At 37.3% G+C, this 16,155-nt stretch overlaps 2 protein-coding genes across 2 annotated transcripts in view; both read left to right on the forward strand.

Moving 5' to 3' along the window:
- The window catches only part of gpr4 (G protein-coupled receptor 4), a 35,688-nt gene extending 32,730 nt beyond the window's left edge, over nt 1-2,958 (forward strand). Inside the window, exon 4 of the mRNA XM_027999510.1 lies at nt 1,782-2,958. Coding sequence (XP_027855311.1) covers nt 1,782-2,503 — 722 coding nt within the window. The 3' untranslated portion in view covers nt 2,504-2,958. The remainder of the gene's footprint in view (nt 1-1,781) is intronic.
- An 11,085-nt stretch (nt 2,959-14,043) lies between these two features.
- Nucleotides 14,044-15,606, forward strand: LOC114161972 (calponin homology domain-containing protein DDB_G0272472-like). Its single transcript, XM_028045703.1, has one exon. The coding sequence runs from the start codon at nt 14,044-14,046 to the stop codon at nt 15,604-15,606; it is 1,563 nt and encodes a 520-aa protein (XP_027901504.1).
- The last annotated feature ends 549 nt before the right edge of the window (nt 15,607-16,155 follow it).

Genomic DNA, 16,155 nt, shown 5'->3' on the forward strand with positions numbered 1-16,155 from the left:
AAAAGTTACTTGTAAGTTAGTTTTGTCTGATTTCAAAATTACTATGATATTTGCACTACCAACTAGACCAGAACTACTTAATAAGCTTTTGTGTTTTTGCAGTGTTGGGTGACTCTTCTTCAGTGGGAGGGGTTACAGCGTTGCGTCTGATAACAAGACACCTCTGTTTTGGATTGCTCAACTGAAACCCACAGTGAAAAAAAAAATAACTTGTTTAAACAATATTTTCAGAAACATAAATACTTGTTCCCGCTCTCAAAGTCGGAACGTTGCCGATAGTCTCTGTTCTGTGTACAAGGCAAACAAGAGATTCCACTCTGTCCGTGAACAAAGATGAAGCCAAAACAGAAACCTTGTTTGAAAAGAAAAGCACGAGCTTGCTTTCTTAAGGTTTAAGGAGAAAGGTTTACAGTGTAGAAAATTGTTATTGGATCTTAGTGGCGTGTGTTCACACAAAGGCAATAAGAAAACACAGCAGCATATAACAATTTCCAGCCTTACTAGGAGTGAACATCAGAGTAAACTGACCCCCAGGTCATGCAATGCACAGAGAAAACAACAAGAGCTCAATCTCAGACGCAAAAGACGTTGGCTAACAAGTAAAATGTTCAAGTTGGCAGCATCACCCAGATTGGCGAAGATGCATCTAAATGAACCACAAAACTCCTGGAATAATAATTTTTTTTTGTTCATAACTATCAGAACCTTGTCATTGGCTGTGTTTCTCTTAACCATAAGACTGCACAAATTAAAATTACAAAAATGAATTAGCTTAATCGAAAAAAACGCCAGTTTTGAAAAAACTCCAGATTTTCAATAAAAAGTTTTTGCAGTAGGATTTGCGTTTTTTTTCAGCTGTGTCTAAATAGATGTATTTCGCAAAACTGCAATCGAAACACTTTAGTTTATGGGTGACATGATCAACAGCCGGATGTTACTACTGGTGGAAACACCAAAGAAGACGACAGGAAGTAGTAGCAGGATGATTTTTTTTCTGGCTCCACTAGAGCTCTCACTGCTTCACAGTTCATGAATAGTTGTGTGTCATCCTAACACGTTGAATCCATAACTTTAAAGTAAAATGGCTGACTAAAATTTCCCCAAAACCAAAAGTAGCCGCTCCCAAGTAGGCGGGGCTTGAGGCTCCAAAACCTGAAAAAGACGCTGACATCTTCTCTGATTGGCTGATAGCCACGTAACTGTTTACATCCATTGCTGCCATGATTTTGAATGACTTATCATGTGAACAAGATTATTCATATGTGATTTTAATGTTATTTCCTAATTAATTGAAACACCGTAATTGTGAAATTGTGTTTTTTCGACATTAGCAGAATATTGAGAAAGATTTGCGCGTATTTGTAAAGGTACCATTTGCAAATACCACATGAAACACAGATAATTACACAAATTCAACCTTGACTTCTACTTTTTTAAAAATATCTATGTAAACATATAGGAAAGAAACCTTATTTTTTATTTCGCTACTTTATTTTGTGGATATATTGATATTTAAAATGTACATTGAGAAAAGTGAAATGTGAAAGTCAAACACGTTGTGGTGCATAATTCTGCAAAATAAACTGATCCTTAAGTTTCAACAAAAACCCTTAGCAATTACCAATTATAATTATGAATTTGTAATGTTTCTGTACACCTTCATCGTTTTCATAATGGACATGAAACAGGATTTACAGTGTCTTTGAAACGATACATTGAATGAAGATGGTAAATCATGGTGGAGAACTGGAAGTCTAATGTCTCTTCTTGTCTTCCTGCAGCCGTTTGCGTCAGTGCCATCGTCTGGATCATTGAGATTATCGCCAACTCCGCTCCTCTCTTCCACGACGAACTCTTCCAGGACCGCTTCAACCACACCTTCTGCTTCGAGAAGTACCCGATGCAGGACTGGGTGGCAGGAATGAACCTCTACAGGACTTTCCTTGGCTTCCTGGCGCCCTGGACAGCCATGCTGGTCGCCTACAGAGGGATCCTAGCCGCAGTGCGGTGCAACGTCTCCACAGAGCGCCAGGAGAAAGCCAAAATCCAGCGGCTGGCCTTGAGTTTAATCCTCATCGTCCTGCTGTGCTTCGGACCGTACCACATGCTGCTACTGGTGCGCAGCGTCATGTTTCTGAGGAAGCCGTGCGACTGTAGCTCAGAGGAGACGCTGTTTGCTGCGTACCATGTAGCGCTAGCGCTAACTAGCCTGAACTGTGTAGCCGACCCCATTTTGTACTGCTTCGTCAACGAGGGCGCCAGGAACGACGTCAGCCGCGCCCTTTACGCCATAATGTCCTCGGCGTGCCAGAGGCGCTCCTCGTCCTCGCCGTCGCATGCAGACATACTCAATGCTGGCTCCGTCACCATGGAGACGCCTCTTGCGACGAAGAAGCCGTCGTGCGTGTACGTGGACGGGAGAAAGCCGAGCAGCTACAAGACTGAGCTGCTAGCCATGAAGGAGGAATGTCTGCAGATGACCATCCTTGCGGTTAAAAAGTGAATTCTGGGAAACGACAAAAACCGGTTCAACCCGTCAGGCGCTGCGAAGCGGAGGGTCGCCGCGGGTCGAGGGAGCGATTTCTCCCACGACGACCGGGGCGAAGTCGGATGTGTTCGGCGGTGGTTGACGGGAGGAGACCAGGGTTCCGCTGAAACGCCAAAATGAGATTCATGAGATCTAAAGAAACAGCGTTCAAGATGTGCTGATCTCATGAGCAATAATTCATTTCTCCTTTAGAACCTGGAAAGTGAAAGTCTGTCTACCGCTGCTGCTAGCCTGTTAGCATGTTAGCCTGCTAGCCTGTTAGCCTGCTAGCCTGTTAGCATAGCAGGAAATCTGGGCAACATTTATTTGAAGGAGTGTGCATAAGACTGACATGAACATGAAGGAGTCTAAATGTTTATGACTGTTGTCATGAAGTGTCAGGCAGTAAATAATGACATTTAAATACAACTTTAAATGCAATTTTTCTTTAAAAGTGTCCTTATTTACCAAATAATGCAAAGTTGATACTTTTAATTGACTTTTAATTCAAGTTTTAGTAAAACTTTGCTTTAAAAGTGTTATTATTTTCTGAATAATGCAAAGATGACACTTTTAAAGCAAGTTGTAATGCAACTTTGCATTAAAACTTGCATTATTTTCCAAAATATGAAAAGTTGACACTTTTAATTGACTTTTAATGCAAGTTGACGACCCCAACCCTAAGTTTTAATGCAAGTTTTTGCCATTTTGCCTTATAAATGCAATTATTTATATTGCATATTGCAAAGTTGACACTTTTACTGGACTTTTTATGCAGGTTTTAATTCAAATTTGCTATAAAAGTGTCATTATTTTCCAAATAATGCAAAGTTAACACGCTTTAATGCACTTTTAATTCAACCTTTGGTAAAAGATTTTCTTTAAAATGTCATTATTTACTGAATAATGCAAGGATGACACTTTTAATTGACTTTTAATGCAGCATGGCATTAAAACTGTCATTACTTTCTAAATAATGCAAAATTGACACTTTTAATTGACTTTTAATGCATGTTTTGCATTAAAAATGTCCTCATTTTCATAACAACAGTCTTACACAATCATGAAGACTCCTTCATGTTATCACAGTTATTATGTCAGTCTTTTGCAGACCCTTCACAATAAAGCATTGCCGGAGTCGGACCTGGAAGCGACAGCAGACGACGGCTCATGTTTGACATTAAGTGGGTTTTTGCTTCTTCAACCGGACTGACTTAGATTTTTGTATTTTTTAAATTCAGTTTGTAAGCTGAGTTTTAGGGATACCACTTTCTAATCCGGCCTGGGCCTGAGTGCCCAGGCTGCTCAGGCCGCTAGTTTTTCAAGCTGAAATCAATAATTTTGACATGTCGGCCATTAACATCGCAGCTTGTTTTAATGGTTATATCTTTAGTCTGAATGTGCAGGGAGAACAGAACATGGTTGGCAAAGTTAAAGTTATAAACATGAAGAGAATTTAGTAGTTCAGCCTGTGGATTTTATACTAGAGGGGACCAAAACTTTAATTCATTTACTGATTTATTTTATTTTTCTCACTTGGTCAGAAAACAGTTGATACTTGCAACACTCCTGTGAGTATTAAACCAAAATATCAAAACAGATCATCTTCTGCACCTCTGTGAATTACTTTGCTGCACAACTTTTGCAAACTGATTAATTTGTGATCATTTTGAAATCGACCTCGTTGTTACATTATTTTAAAGAAATTTTAAAATCCTGGTAAAGTACCTCAGATTCAAAAAGGTTTTAGAGAGGATGCATTTATATCTGGATCATAATTTAGTTTTTTTTTAGTTAATTTGCAGCTGAAATATTTGACTTTTCACAAAATAACCTGATTTGCATTAACTGATATTTAAAGTGAGAGGACGCAGGGACCTAAATCACACAAATGCATCAGCAGCATGTTTACCACCAAGTGATAAAATCCTGCTTCTCTTGGGTCTGTAATCTGAGTTTCTTTGCTTTTAGTTGATGCATCCAATCGACTGCATGCAACAGGATTTCTAGTAGTTTTCAACAAAACACACCTAGTGGCTTTTAAAATAATTTTTTAAAAAACAGCCAACTGACTGGCTATAAAATAGTTTGCCATAAAACTCAGTGAATGTGATTAATTTCTGTAATCTGATCGGCACTCAGTTTTTCATAAAGTACAGTACTTTATGGTAATACAACACAAGCTGTGTTACAAAATTTTGTTGCTATTATCAAAAAACACAATTTTACAATTGTCGTGTTTCCATTAAATTAAAAATTCAATTAAAAATTACATGAATAAGTTTGCTCACGCAATAAAAAGTTAAAGAACATTATCATGCTACCACTTCCTGTCATCGTCTTCTTTGTCGTTTCCACCAGTGGTAACATCCTGTTGTTGATCAAATGACTCAAATGATGCAAAAAAGTTTTTCCACTGCAGTTTTGCGAAATAAACTCATTTCAATACAACCAAAATAAAAACGACTCATCCTAACGCAACAACTTTTAATCAAGACATGAATTGATAATTTTCCGTTAAGCAAATTAATTTTCAGAGTTCCAGTTTGCGCAATCATATGGAAACGCAGTTATTGATAGATATTTTCTTGCTGTCACAGTAAATAACAGACAATTTCATCTGATAAGATAAAAAGTGATTCAGTTCAAGGCTGAAAATGCAAAATTTTATTTCTAAAGCAAAAAATGTACAAAAACTAAACCATCTATTTTACTTTGATAGTGCCTCACAAGTTTCTATTTTAAGAAATAACTAATCACAAATAGAAATCACATTTATCAAAGAGTGTAAGGCTGATTTTTCTCAAAAATAAAATAAGGGATGAAAGGGATAATATTTAAAACAATATCATCTTCACTCCTTAATATTTTCTACGATCTGTTTAAATTGTCTCTTTAATCTCATTCTGTTTACATATTAATCATCTTCACATTTCAAACAAACATAAGACGTCATTTCTTCCTTTAATGCAGTAAATTGTAAGTGATAAAATAAAATAAATTAACTTGCCAACAGAAATCTTGGCTGTAAAAACCACAGAAGTAGAGGTAAAGATTACAAAATTAGCAAGAAAACAAAAATTAAAACAGTTTTTCCTAAAACATTTTAATATTTTTTGTTGTTTTCCTTTAGTCTCAGAGGGTTTTTGTTCCATTTGATTCATGTTGTTGACGTTTCAATTATTCATCTGTTTACATTGTTCAATGCTTTGCCAATTAAAATAAAATAGATTTTTTTTAGATGCTGTTTTTATGAATCCAGCAAAATCATAAAAATAGTTTTATGGAAGCAAAAAGTTTCCAAAGTTTAACCTTTACCTACAATTTGTCAATAAATAAATAAATAATAATAATAAAAATTCAGATCCCAACAATAATGCTGCTTCTTTTTGGCATGAGTTGTGTGAAATGTTAGGTTTTATTTTTCATAATGTTGTTTGTGCCATTAAAACAGAAGGTGACCACCTTTGTGATGTCACAGTTATTTAACTTTGTCCATGGGAGAAATAAATTATGGAGATGAAACTCTGCAGTGATTTTCTTATTTTATTTATTTACTATAGTTTATGAACTTTAATTTATGCAGTTTGTTTCATAATTTTTTGGTGCATCAATATTGATTCAGGTTTTGGTTATTTTTACAAATTTTTTGTTTTTCTGATTTATTTACTGATATTTTAGTTGTTTCTTTTATGTTTTTCTAATTCTGCTTTTTCTATTTATTTTCTTCTTTTTATTTATTTATCTGTGAATACATTTTTTTGCTTTTAGGATTTTTTTTTTCTCTTAATGTGTTTATTACATCTATCTACAATGGCAATTTAGGGCCATTGCAGAGAGATTTAAAAAAATTATTGAATTTCTGCAAAATAAACTCTGAAATGTAAAATTTATCTCAGAAATGTATTTTTTTTGACTTGGAAATTTTTTGAGTTTTTTTTTTAAATTATCAAAAAAAGGAGAAATTTTTGATTTGTCCAAAAATCTGAAAAAATTTATTTCTTGAAAATATTGCCGATCTAGCAGAAATTTGCCAGACAAAACTGTAAAGCTAAAAAAGTTTAGAAAAAAATAAAAAAGTCAAAAATGTTCTACTTTTAGAAATTTTCTGAGTTTCAGTTGAACATTTTTGACTTTTGAAACAGAAATTTCCAGGTTTTCTTTGAATTTTATTTCTGAGATTAATCTCAAATTTTCTGAGTTTTTTTGGGGGGGGGGAGATTTACTAAAATATTTTCTATGTAATCTGCCATCAAATCTACCTGCTTATTTATTATTTTTTATTTATTTACTTGTTCTTGCTCTTTCATCTGATTTATTTTTTCATTCTGTTACACAGTAATGTAAACTTGATGACTTGATATTAAACTTGATGAATCTGGTGAAGGATTGGACTTTGACAAAACTGCATCAGGATAAAATCTATTTTATTTTATCTATTGATTTATTTTTACATAATCAGCGCTCCTTCTTAACTCAGTATAAAAAATAGTTTCCTAAACACAATCTGACTCAACTCAGTGGTAAAATCTTGTGTTTTCTTTGCTGATTTAGTGGTGAAAATATGAATTGTTACACCAACACTTAAAGATAGTTTACATTTTCAATAAAAAGGAAGATGTAGTTTTTCCTTTGTGGAAGCGAGATGCTGATTTAAACATTGAAAGATAAAAAAAGGATGTATTGCAATTCCAATGTCAAATGTTTTGTGGACATTCAGTATGTTTTTATTATTTAGAATGTCTCTTTCTCACAGAAATGAGGGGAAATTTGACTTTTGCAGCTCAAATGGTTTTGCAGATTTGAGATGAAAAATGTGGCTCCAATTTCAAACTGAACTTTTAGGATTATATTTCAGATATTTCGTGTTTGACTAAAATGCTAAAATGATGTTAGAAATACAGCAGATGTGGAAATAAAGGCAGAAACGACCTGAATGAAAATCTGCTTTCTGAAAGATCCGCAAAGTCACCTTTTCACTCCTCACATCGTCTCGACTCCCTCGGCTGCACAACTAATGAACTGCATTAGTGTGCCTGTCTGCGTGTGTGTGTGTGAGTGTGAGTGTGTGTGTTGCTGCATGTCTCACAATGAGGTTACTATATCGGCCCGAGAATTTATGGTCTGTTTCTTCCACAGTTACCCAGCAGAGGAATCAGTTTGTTTACGAATGTCCTCATGAGGAAGCATGCGTCCACACAGTGTGAAAAGGGAAAAATAAGAGTTTTATCTGGAAATCTGGGCTCTGAGGCGTGTGTGTAAGCAGACACACACGCACACACGCACACACACACACACGCCCCCCTGATATGAAGAGAAAGAGGTGAAAGTCGTGGAGTCTCCGAGGAAACATTGTTTCTCGTCCTCCATGCTTCGCTGGTCTCCTCTGCTATAAATAGACGCTGACCAGAGGCCATTACCAGCAGCTCACCTGATCATGAAAATGATTTATCTCAGTGAAAAATAAATATTAATCACAGCCGGAAAATAAGTGCCGGCCGCTCAGTGTTTACAGAAAGTTTGACTTTTCCTGAAAATCAAGGATAACTGATTTATTTTTTCTTGTCGACTTAACAGAGAAAAGCAATAAATTGCTCTTTCATTTTCTCTTAATCTAAATCTAAATTAAGATACATTTCTCAACCATTTCTGAGGTTAATGTCAAAATTTCTGAAATTTTTTCAAACAAATTTTCAACTTTGCAAACTCTGAAATTTCCAGATGTTTCTTAAAAACAGTTCTGAGATTAATTCCAAAATGTTACTTTCTTTTTTTTTTTGTAAATGTTCAACTTTTCAAACTCATAAATGTCCATGTTTTTTCCTGAATATTTCTGAGATTAATCTAAAAATGTCTGATTTTTTTCTCTTGTAAATATTCAGGTTTTCAAACTAAGAAATTACCAAGTTTTTTCTAGAAAATTTGAGTGATTAATCTCAAAATATATGAGATTTTTCAAGCATTTTTGGGGGGGCTTTTCAATCTCAGAAATTTTCTTGTTTTTCTAGAAATATTTGAGATTAATCTCAAAATTCCTGAGTTTATTTCTTGCAATTTGTTGCTTTTTCAAAATCAGATATTTCCTTATTTTTTCTATTAATTCTTTTAGATTAATCTCAAAATTTAGAACAATTTTTTAGCAAATATTTGACTTTTAAATTCAGACATTTCCTTGTATTTTTTATAGAACATTTCTAAGATTAATCTCAAATATTCAAGGGGTTTTTTTTGCATAAATTTACTCCTCTCTTTATTACGCTGGTGAAGTTTCTGGAAACAGTTTTAAAGTGAGCCGTTGCTTCCACCTACCACTGTGACCAATGTGACCCAGAATCCCTGTTTAAGATGAGCTCTAATCTAATTAGTGCCTCATTCAGCTGGATTTCCATTCTGGCAGAGAAAGCAGGTCACCAGTCACTGAACCGCCCAGATAAACACACAATCCGTTTAAAAAAACACCCACAATGTTTTGTTTTTATAAACCAACATGCCTCAGGAGCTAAGAACAAAAGACTTTAATTTCTGACAGGCAGCCGTTTAGGCTCCTAAAAGTCACCTGTTTTTTTATTTACTGTATTTGGGTTTAATTTATTACATTTCTATGCTTTTATTTCTGAAGTTTTAATGTTTGTTGATTGTTTTTGTTTAAGGGATTTTTAACAAATTGCCACAAATGTTGGGTAAACAAAGCACTAATTTAAACTGAGATTTCACTTTTTCTACAGATAGTTGGTGCAGAAAAATGCTAATTTGTGCTTAAATGAAGGGGATGTGCTGCTGTAATATTTCTACATTTCAGGAAGGATTTATTATATTATTCATAAATAATACATTAAGTTGATTCAACCCATTTTAAAAAGGGAAACCGGCTTCTCAATAACCTGTTTCATATTTATTCACATCATTATTCAGTTCCCGTGCATTCAGCTCAGAGAACTGGACTCGGCTGAATGAGGTCAAAGACTGAATTTCAAATGAAGATCCATAATTCATGTTCCCTGAAACCTGGTTTTCCTTCTCAGCGTTTAAGAAAAAAATATTTTTCAGTTGGCTTGTTCAGGCTTTGGTTGATTTTTCTTACAGTTTATATATGAAAGTAGTGAAAGAATTCCTCAAATAACTGTAATTATGTGTTCAAATCACTTCCACAACAGCAAATTTATACAAATCAGGAACAGACATTAATAATACATTAAGTTGCACTTGATTAGTTGATAGTTGTTATTGTTATATGCTAATATTGTTGCTTACTTTGTTTTTTCCCCCTCTCTGTCTCTGCAGGTGTAGAAGCAGACCTCCACACTACAAAAACACAAAATCTTACCAAGTATTTTGTCTTATTTCAAGTATTTACATCTTCTAGTGTAAATACTTGAAATAAGACAAAATTAAACTGTAAGTAACTTTTCAGTAACATGTAAAGGCTGAAAAGTCGGTAATTCCTTAATATTGATGAAAAAGTTATGTTGGCAGATTATTTCACTATAGGACATTTTTCCATTTTATAGGTGAAATAATCTGCATTTTTTTAATCAATATTAATGATTTATTGAATTAAAACAAAGTGGCTGGAAAGTTACTTATAAGTTAAAGTGTAGAAAGATGTTTCCACTTGAAAATACTTGGTAAGATTTTGTGTTTTTTTAGTGTAGGAAATCTTTTCCCCACTTTTCTTCCTTTTCTTTTTGCCCTTTTTCCTGCTCTTTACATTAGAAATAAACCAAAAGCAGTTTCTAATAAAGTTTCATGTATAAAATGGAGCATCATAGTGAAAGCTGTAATGCTTCACTTTTGCAAAATGGTGAATTAAAATGTAAAATCTTAGATATTCTAACATTTTGTGTGTTTCTGACTCTTAAAGGTGCGGCATAATTTTAAAGCACAATCAAGTTACTGTGTTACCCTCATTTGTTAGAATCAAGAAAGTTATGGACAATCCTGACCATCTTCTTCATAAAACTGTGTTGGGAAAACATGGCATCTTCAGTCAGAGGCTTCTTCAGATTCGCTGCAACACAGACTGCTACAGGAGATCTTTCCTACCAACAGCCTTCACTGTCTACAAAAACTCTGAAGGATTTAAATTAATGATTTATTACAACATTTAATTTCCCTTCGGGATCAATAAATTATTTCTGAATTGAATGTGAATTTGAATAAAAATGTTGTTTATGTCAAATGCAACTTAGAAGAGATTTTACTTTGTTATTTAACATCTTGAAATTGGGACTCTGTCTCTTTAAGAAACTCCTGCTCTGTCTGAAGCTCTGCCTCCAGGAAGTCATCCCAACATGGCTCCTCTATTATCCCTTTAGCAAAGTTTTTACCAGCGTTTCACTAAGAAGTAGCTTGTTCAATTAGATATTTGCTAATTGTTGCTGGCTAGTCTGAAGGGGCTGAGAGGGGGAGGAGCTTCGTGCTTGGAGGCAGGGCTAGATCCACCCAGGCGTTAGGGTTGTGGGGATGGTTGCCATGGAGATTAACACACACAATACCAGAGAAAGGTCATTTAACATTTCTACCTTTGGAGTCCAGAGACGGGTCGACTGACCTGAAGGATTTTAGCTAGCAGGCGCTTTTGTTCTGTAAATAAGGCCATTACCCTGGTAATTACCCTGGTAATTACCCTGGTAATTACCAGGGTAATGGCCTCAACGCATCTCACAGTTGCACAATTGTTCCTTAGACTTAGACTGACTTTATTGTCATTTTGCATGCACAGGGTGTATACAGAACGAAATTTCGTTGCATACGGCTCAGGACAATGTTTGAGGTTCCAATGTTGTGAGGTTACTCCAGAATAAAATAAAATACAGTATAAAATATGAATATAAATCTAAATATAAAATATAAAGTGCAGGACTGACAGTAAAATAGAAGTTATTTAGCTCTGTACATGTGCAAGGTATGAAGTGGAGACCAGATTTTGAGTGCAGTCCAGTTAAGAGTTCAGCAGTCTGATGGCAAGTGGGAAAAAGCTGTTTCGGAACCTGGTGGACCTGCACCGGATGCTGCAGAACCTCTTTCCAGAGGGCAGCAGGGAGAACAGTCCATGGTGGGGGTGTGAGGGGTCACTGATGATGTTTCGGCCTCAGGACACGCATCCTGCATCGATGGTTGACCTGACACTTCGCCCTTTTGCCTGAGCTGGGTGTGGAAGGTTGTTGCCGAAGCAGTTTCTCCTTGTGTGCCTTCTTCTCACTCACATGAGAGTTACCGAACTCTTTTGCAAGCTCAACCAGGAAGTCCACCCGTCTCTCCTGCACCCCAATGCATGCCTGATAAAGCACATGTGCATTCAGTGCTGCCATGTCAATCATGTTTGCCAGGTTTGCTGACCAGCTGTCACATAGTGATGGAACCTTAGTCACCCCCCGCAAGATCATGACTGAAATAAATGCCATTAGTTCTTGTGAACTAAATAGGTGAAGCAGTCACCTATTTATCCTCCACAGCACAAAAGGCTGCATGCAAATTTGCATGTGCTAAGTCTCCCAGATTTCTTTTGCTTACACTTTTTGCATGATTTTTTTGAGGTGGATCAACACAATTAATTTGGTTAGTTTATTTCTAAACTGTCATGTTATACCCTCTTAGCTTTATTTCAAAGAGAAACATTACTAATTTCTTTTAGAAAAACCTTTGCATATTTTTTGAAACAGATTGTATGTTTTGCAAACTCTATGTACATTTGGCAAAATGACCTGGATAATGCAGCACAACATCATGGATCAGCTGCAGAAGGTCACATCTCTCCAAAAACACTTCATGTATGCTTCAAAACTAAACTGAAGAGCATTACCTACAGGAGAGTCTACTGTAGAGCTGCTTCCATCATAGATCGCACCCACCCCCAACATGGACTATTCACACTCCTACCTTCTGGCCTGACGGTCAACGGCTACATTTACAATTGAAGAATGGAGGCTAATTTGAGCCATCAGAGTCGTCAGTTTGGACTCAGGGTCTTTTGACCCTCTTTCGGTACGTCAGGTCGAAAACCCTGGTAATACCAACTTTCAACAAGATTTATAAATCAATAGTTTTAGTTTTTATCTTTTACTTTTTCATGTTGTTTACATCGATTTATTATAAATTTTCTTTCACACTCTCTTTTTCCACAATACAAAAGAAAATAAATGTTTGACTAAACAAGCAAAATTAACTTCAAAATGTATAGATATTGAAAAAAGTTCTATAGATTATCATATATGGCACGTGTGTCAAACTCAAGGCCCGAGGGCCAAATCTGGCCCGCCATAGCTTTTTATGTGGCCCTCTAGACTCCAAATCATAGCAATGGGCCCCTCCAGTTTTTACATCCATCCATCCATCCATCCATCCATTTTCTGTTCACCCTTGTCCCTAATGGGGTCGGGAGGGTTGCTGGTGCCCATCTCCAGCTACGTTCCGGGCGGGAGGCGGGGTACACCCTGGACAGGTCGCCAGTCTGTCGCAGGGCAACACAGAGACATACAGGACAAACAACCATGCACACACACACTCACACCTAGGGAGAATTTAGAGAAACCAATTGACCTGACAGACATGTTTTTGGACTGTGGGAGGAAGCCGGAGTACCCGGAGAGAACCCACGCATGCACAGGGAGAACATGCAAACTCCATGCAGAAAGACCCCGGCCGGGAATCAAACCCAGGACCTTCTTGCTGCAAGGCAACAGTGCTACCAACTGCGCCACTGTGCAGCCCCCAGTTTTTACAAATAACCGCAAAATTCACACAAAAATCAACAGATCCCCTCATGTTTTCTGAGTTTATCAACATGTTTTCTGAGTTTATCAACATTTTTTTCTCATAATTGTCCATAAACACTTTGGATCAAGTGCCTGCTGTCTCAGCCTGACCTGATGTCAAGTTATAGTCCATGACCGATAGAGCGATTAATAAAAGATCACATTTAACATCATATGTTAGCGCAAATATTGCAAAAAAATTCCTTACAGATATTTCTAACTTAGCGCCACAAAATCTGTGATGTTGATTGCAGAAAAACACAAAAACAATCCTGGATGAACTGATTAGTGTGAAAAGATGTTCAATATTATGTTATTTTAAGAAACACTTATTGATGCTGAAACACCTATTTATTGATATTTTAACAATTTAATTGGTTTTTATCAATATGTTCTGGCACAACAGGCCCTTTATGAACATTCAGGTTTTTGATCTGGCCCAAAACGGAAATGAGTTTGGATAAAAACGAGTGAATCATGGACTATTTTGTATGTAAACAAGAATAAATATTGAGATATTTGGTGGTGGAATGATGTCACACCGCCAGCAAAGGCAGATTCTGTGATGTCACTGGCGATGCAGTCTGTGATGTCATCAACTGCAGAATTGTATGTGACACAATTCTGCATATTTTTCATTGCTTGCAATATCACTGACCAGTTCAGACGTTCAAAGCTCTTTAAGGTAGTTTACCAATCGACGACTTTAGTGATTGTATTGAGGAGAAAATGTTTCACTTATTTCAGCAATACTGCAACAAAATGATGGGACCCCAGGCGAGAACGGGAGTCCAGCAAGACCCCCAAAGCAGCTTCGCTCCTGCACATCTGGATATCTTAGATGAGGAAACCCACAGACTGGACTCCAGTCTGGAAATGGAGAGCGCCAGGATAGAAGACGATCAAAACATGGCCGACCTGGAGGCGGAGCTGGAAGAGATGGAACTCCGGCTTAAACAGCAGGAAGATCTCAGAGAGAGATTTATTAATGAGGTCAAAGAGGCAAAGAGAGAACTTGAGAGACTAGAGAGAGAAGAGAGGGAAGAGATGTCCAGTGATTCAGGAGACCTTAACTCTGAAGTCACTCCTTCCAAATTTTATAACAGTGTGAAAAACATGAAGGAGAAGACTTTGCAGCAAGAGTTTGAGGATTTAAAGGTGGCCCACCTCCTCAGCCAGGAAGCATTTGTAGCTGGAATACAGGCTGAGAGAAAGAAAACTGAGGCTGTCCAAGAAGAACTGGACCAACTTAAGACTTCCTACAAGGAGCTGCGATGTAAATATGAAGCAGATATTTCTCTGGTAAGGCAGGAGGTGAAACGTGAGAAAGATGCAAACATAGAAAGAGAGAAAGAGACTCTGAAGCTAGTCAACAAGCTGAGAGCTGAGAAGGAGGAGCTCTTTCGAAAAATGGCTAGAGAAATCATAATTCTGAGAAAGAGAGAGAAGCAGATGCTGAACGAACTGGATCAGGTTCACATTTCGCAAGAGGAGCTAAAACGTAGGTTTGAAAGAGACAATATGGATTTACAGCAGGAGGTTGAGACATACCAGCAGCAGGTAGAGCAGGAGAGAAAAGCTCACCTGGAGCAAACAAAGGAGGACAAGAAGCTTCTAGACAATATGAGAGCCGAGAAGGAGGAGCTCCTCCACAAAATGTCAGGAGAAATCGAGACATACAAGCATCAGGTAGAGCAGGAGAGAAAAGCTCACCTGGAGCAAACAGAGGAGGATAAGAAGCTTCTAGAGAAGCTGAGAGCTGAATATGCCATCCTCCAAGAAATCACAACAACGGAGAAGAAAATCCTGCAAGACAAGGAAAGGAGTGCCAAGGCTGAACTGGATAATGTTAACGGTTTGTACATGGAGCTAAACAGTCGGTTTGAAACCGAAGTAACTGCATTAAAACAGCAAGTAGAAAAACACCAGGAAGAGCTCATTTGTGTGAAAAATGATTTACAAAGAGCGAGAGACGATCTACTGCTGGCCGACACTCTGAGAGCCGAGGAAGAAGGTTTCCAACAACAACCCATCACAGTTTCCCAAGAGAAGGAAGAAAACTCACAGAACCAAGTTAAAGTTTTAAATCAAGAGGTTTCTTCAGAGGAGGATCTCTCAGGAGAACCTCTACCAGGTTCTTCCACGGATCCAGAATCCTCAGAAGAGACCGAGGTCGCTGGAGAAACCATCCTGGAGGATTTGGACAATCCAGATGGTAAAAAGATAAAGTCTAAAATTTCATTTTGGAAGAAGGTACGAAACACTCTGCAATGGAAGAAGCCAAAAAAGAAACAAACGAGTGAAGACAATCAAGGACGTGTCTAACGTTCTTGATTTTGATATTTAGAGAAGGAGAAAGACGTGCAGGAGACGAACCGAGGACTGGAATCAAACGCATGGAGGTTGTAGCCTCTGTGAACGGGGCGCCATGCCACGCTCCGTCAAGACCAAATTTAAAAAGTTTTTCCCCCCATTGACAAACTAGAAAATAGATCCCTTCCCAACCCAATTGGAAAAAACGTGGGCAGCACGGTGGTGCAGCGGTTAGCGCTGCGTCTTCACAGAGACCATCTGTGTGGAGTTTGCATGTTCTCCCCGTGTTTGCGTGGGTTTTCTCCGGGTGCTCCGGTTCCCCCCACATCTCCTAAAACATGTCGGTCAGGTCAGTTGGTCACTGCAAATTGCCCCCAAAGATTTGAAGAAACCCCAAACACGTGTGCAGCTTTATTGTTAAACTTTAAAACTAATTGAATTAGCCGTACGTTAGCCCTTTTCCCTTCGCTGTTTTAGCGCCGCAGCAACACTGGGCTCAATTTTTATAGCAACAGCTATATATCATCACCCAATTTGCCAGATTTTTTGTGCGTCGTCGGA

This window comes from Xiphophorus couchianus, chromosome 18 (genome assembly GCF_001444195.1).
Source record: "Xiphophorus couchianus chromosome 18, X_couchianus-1.0, whole genome shotgun sequence".
Lineage (NCBI taxonomy): Eukaryota > Metazoa > Chordata > Actinopteri > Cyprinodontiformes > Poeciliidae > Xiphophorus > Xiphophorus couchianus.

Excerpts from the sequence above, each read along its gene's own strand:
- LOC114161972 (XM_028045703.1), top strand. The coding sequence starts at position 14,044 with ATGATGGGACCCCAGGCGAGAACGGGAGTCCAGCAAGACCCCCAAAGC.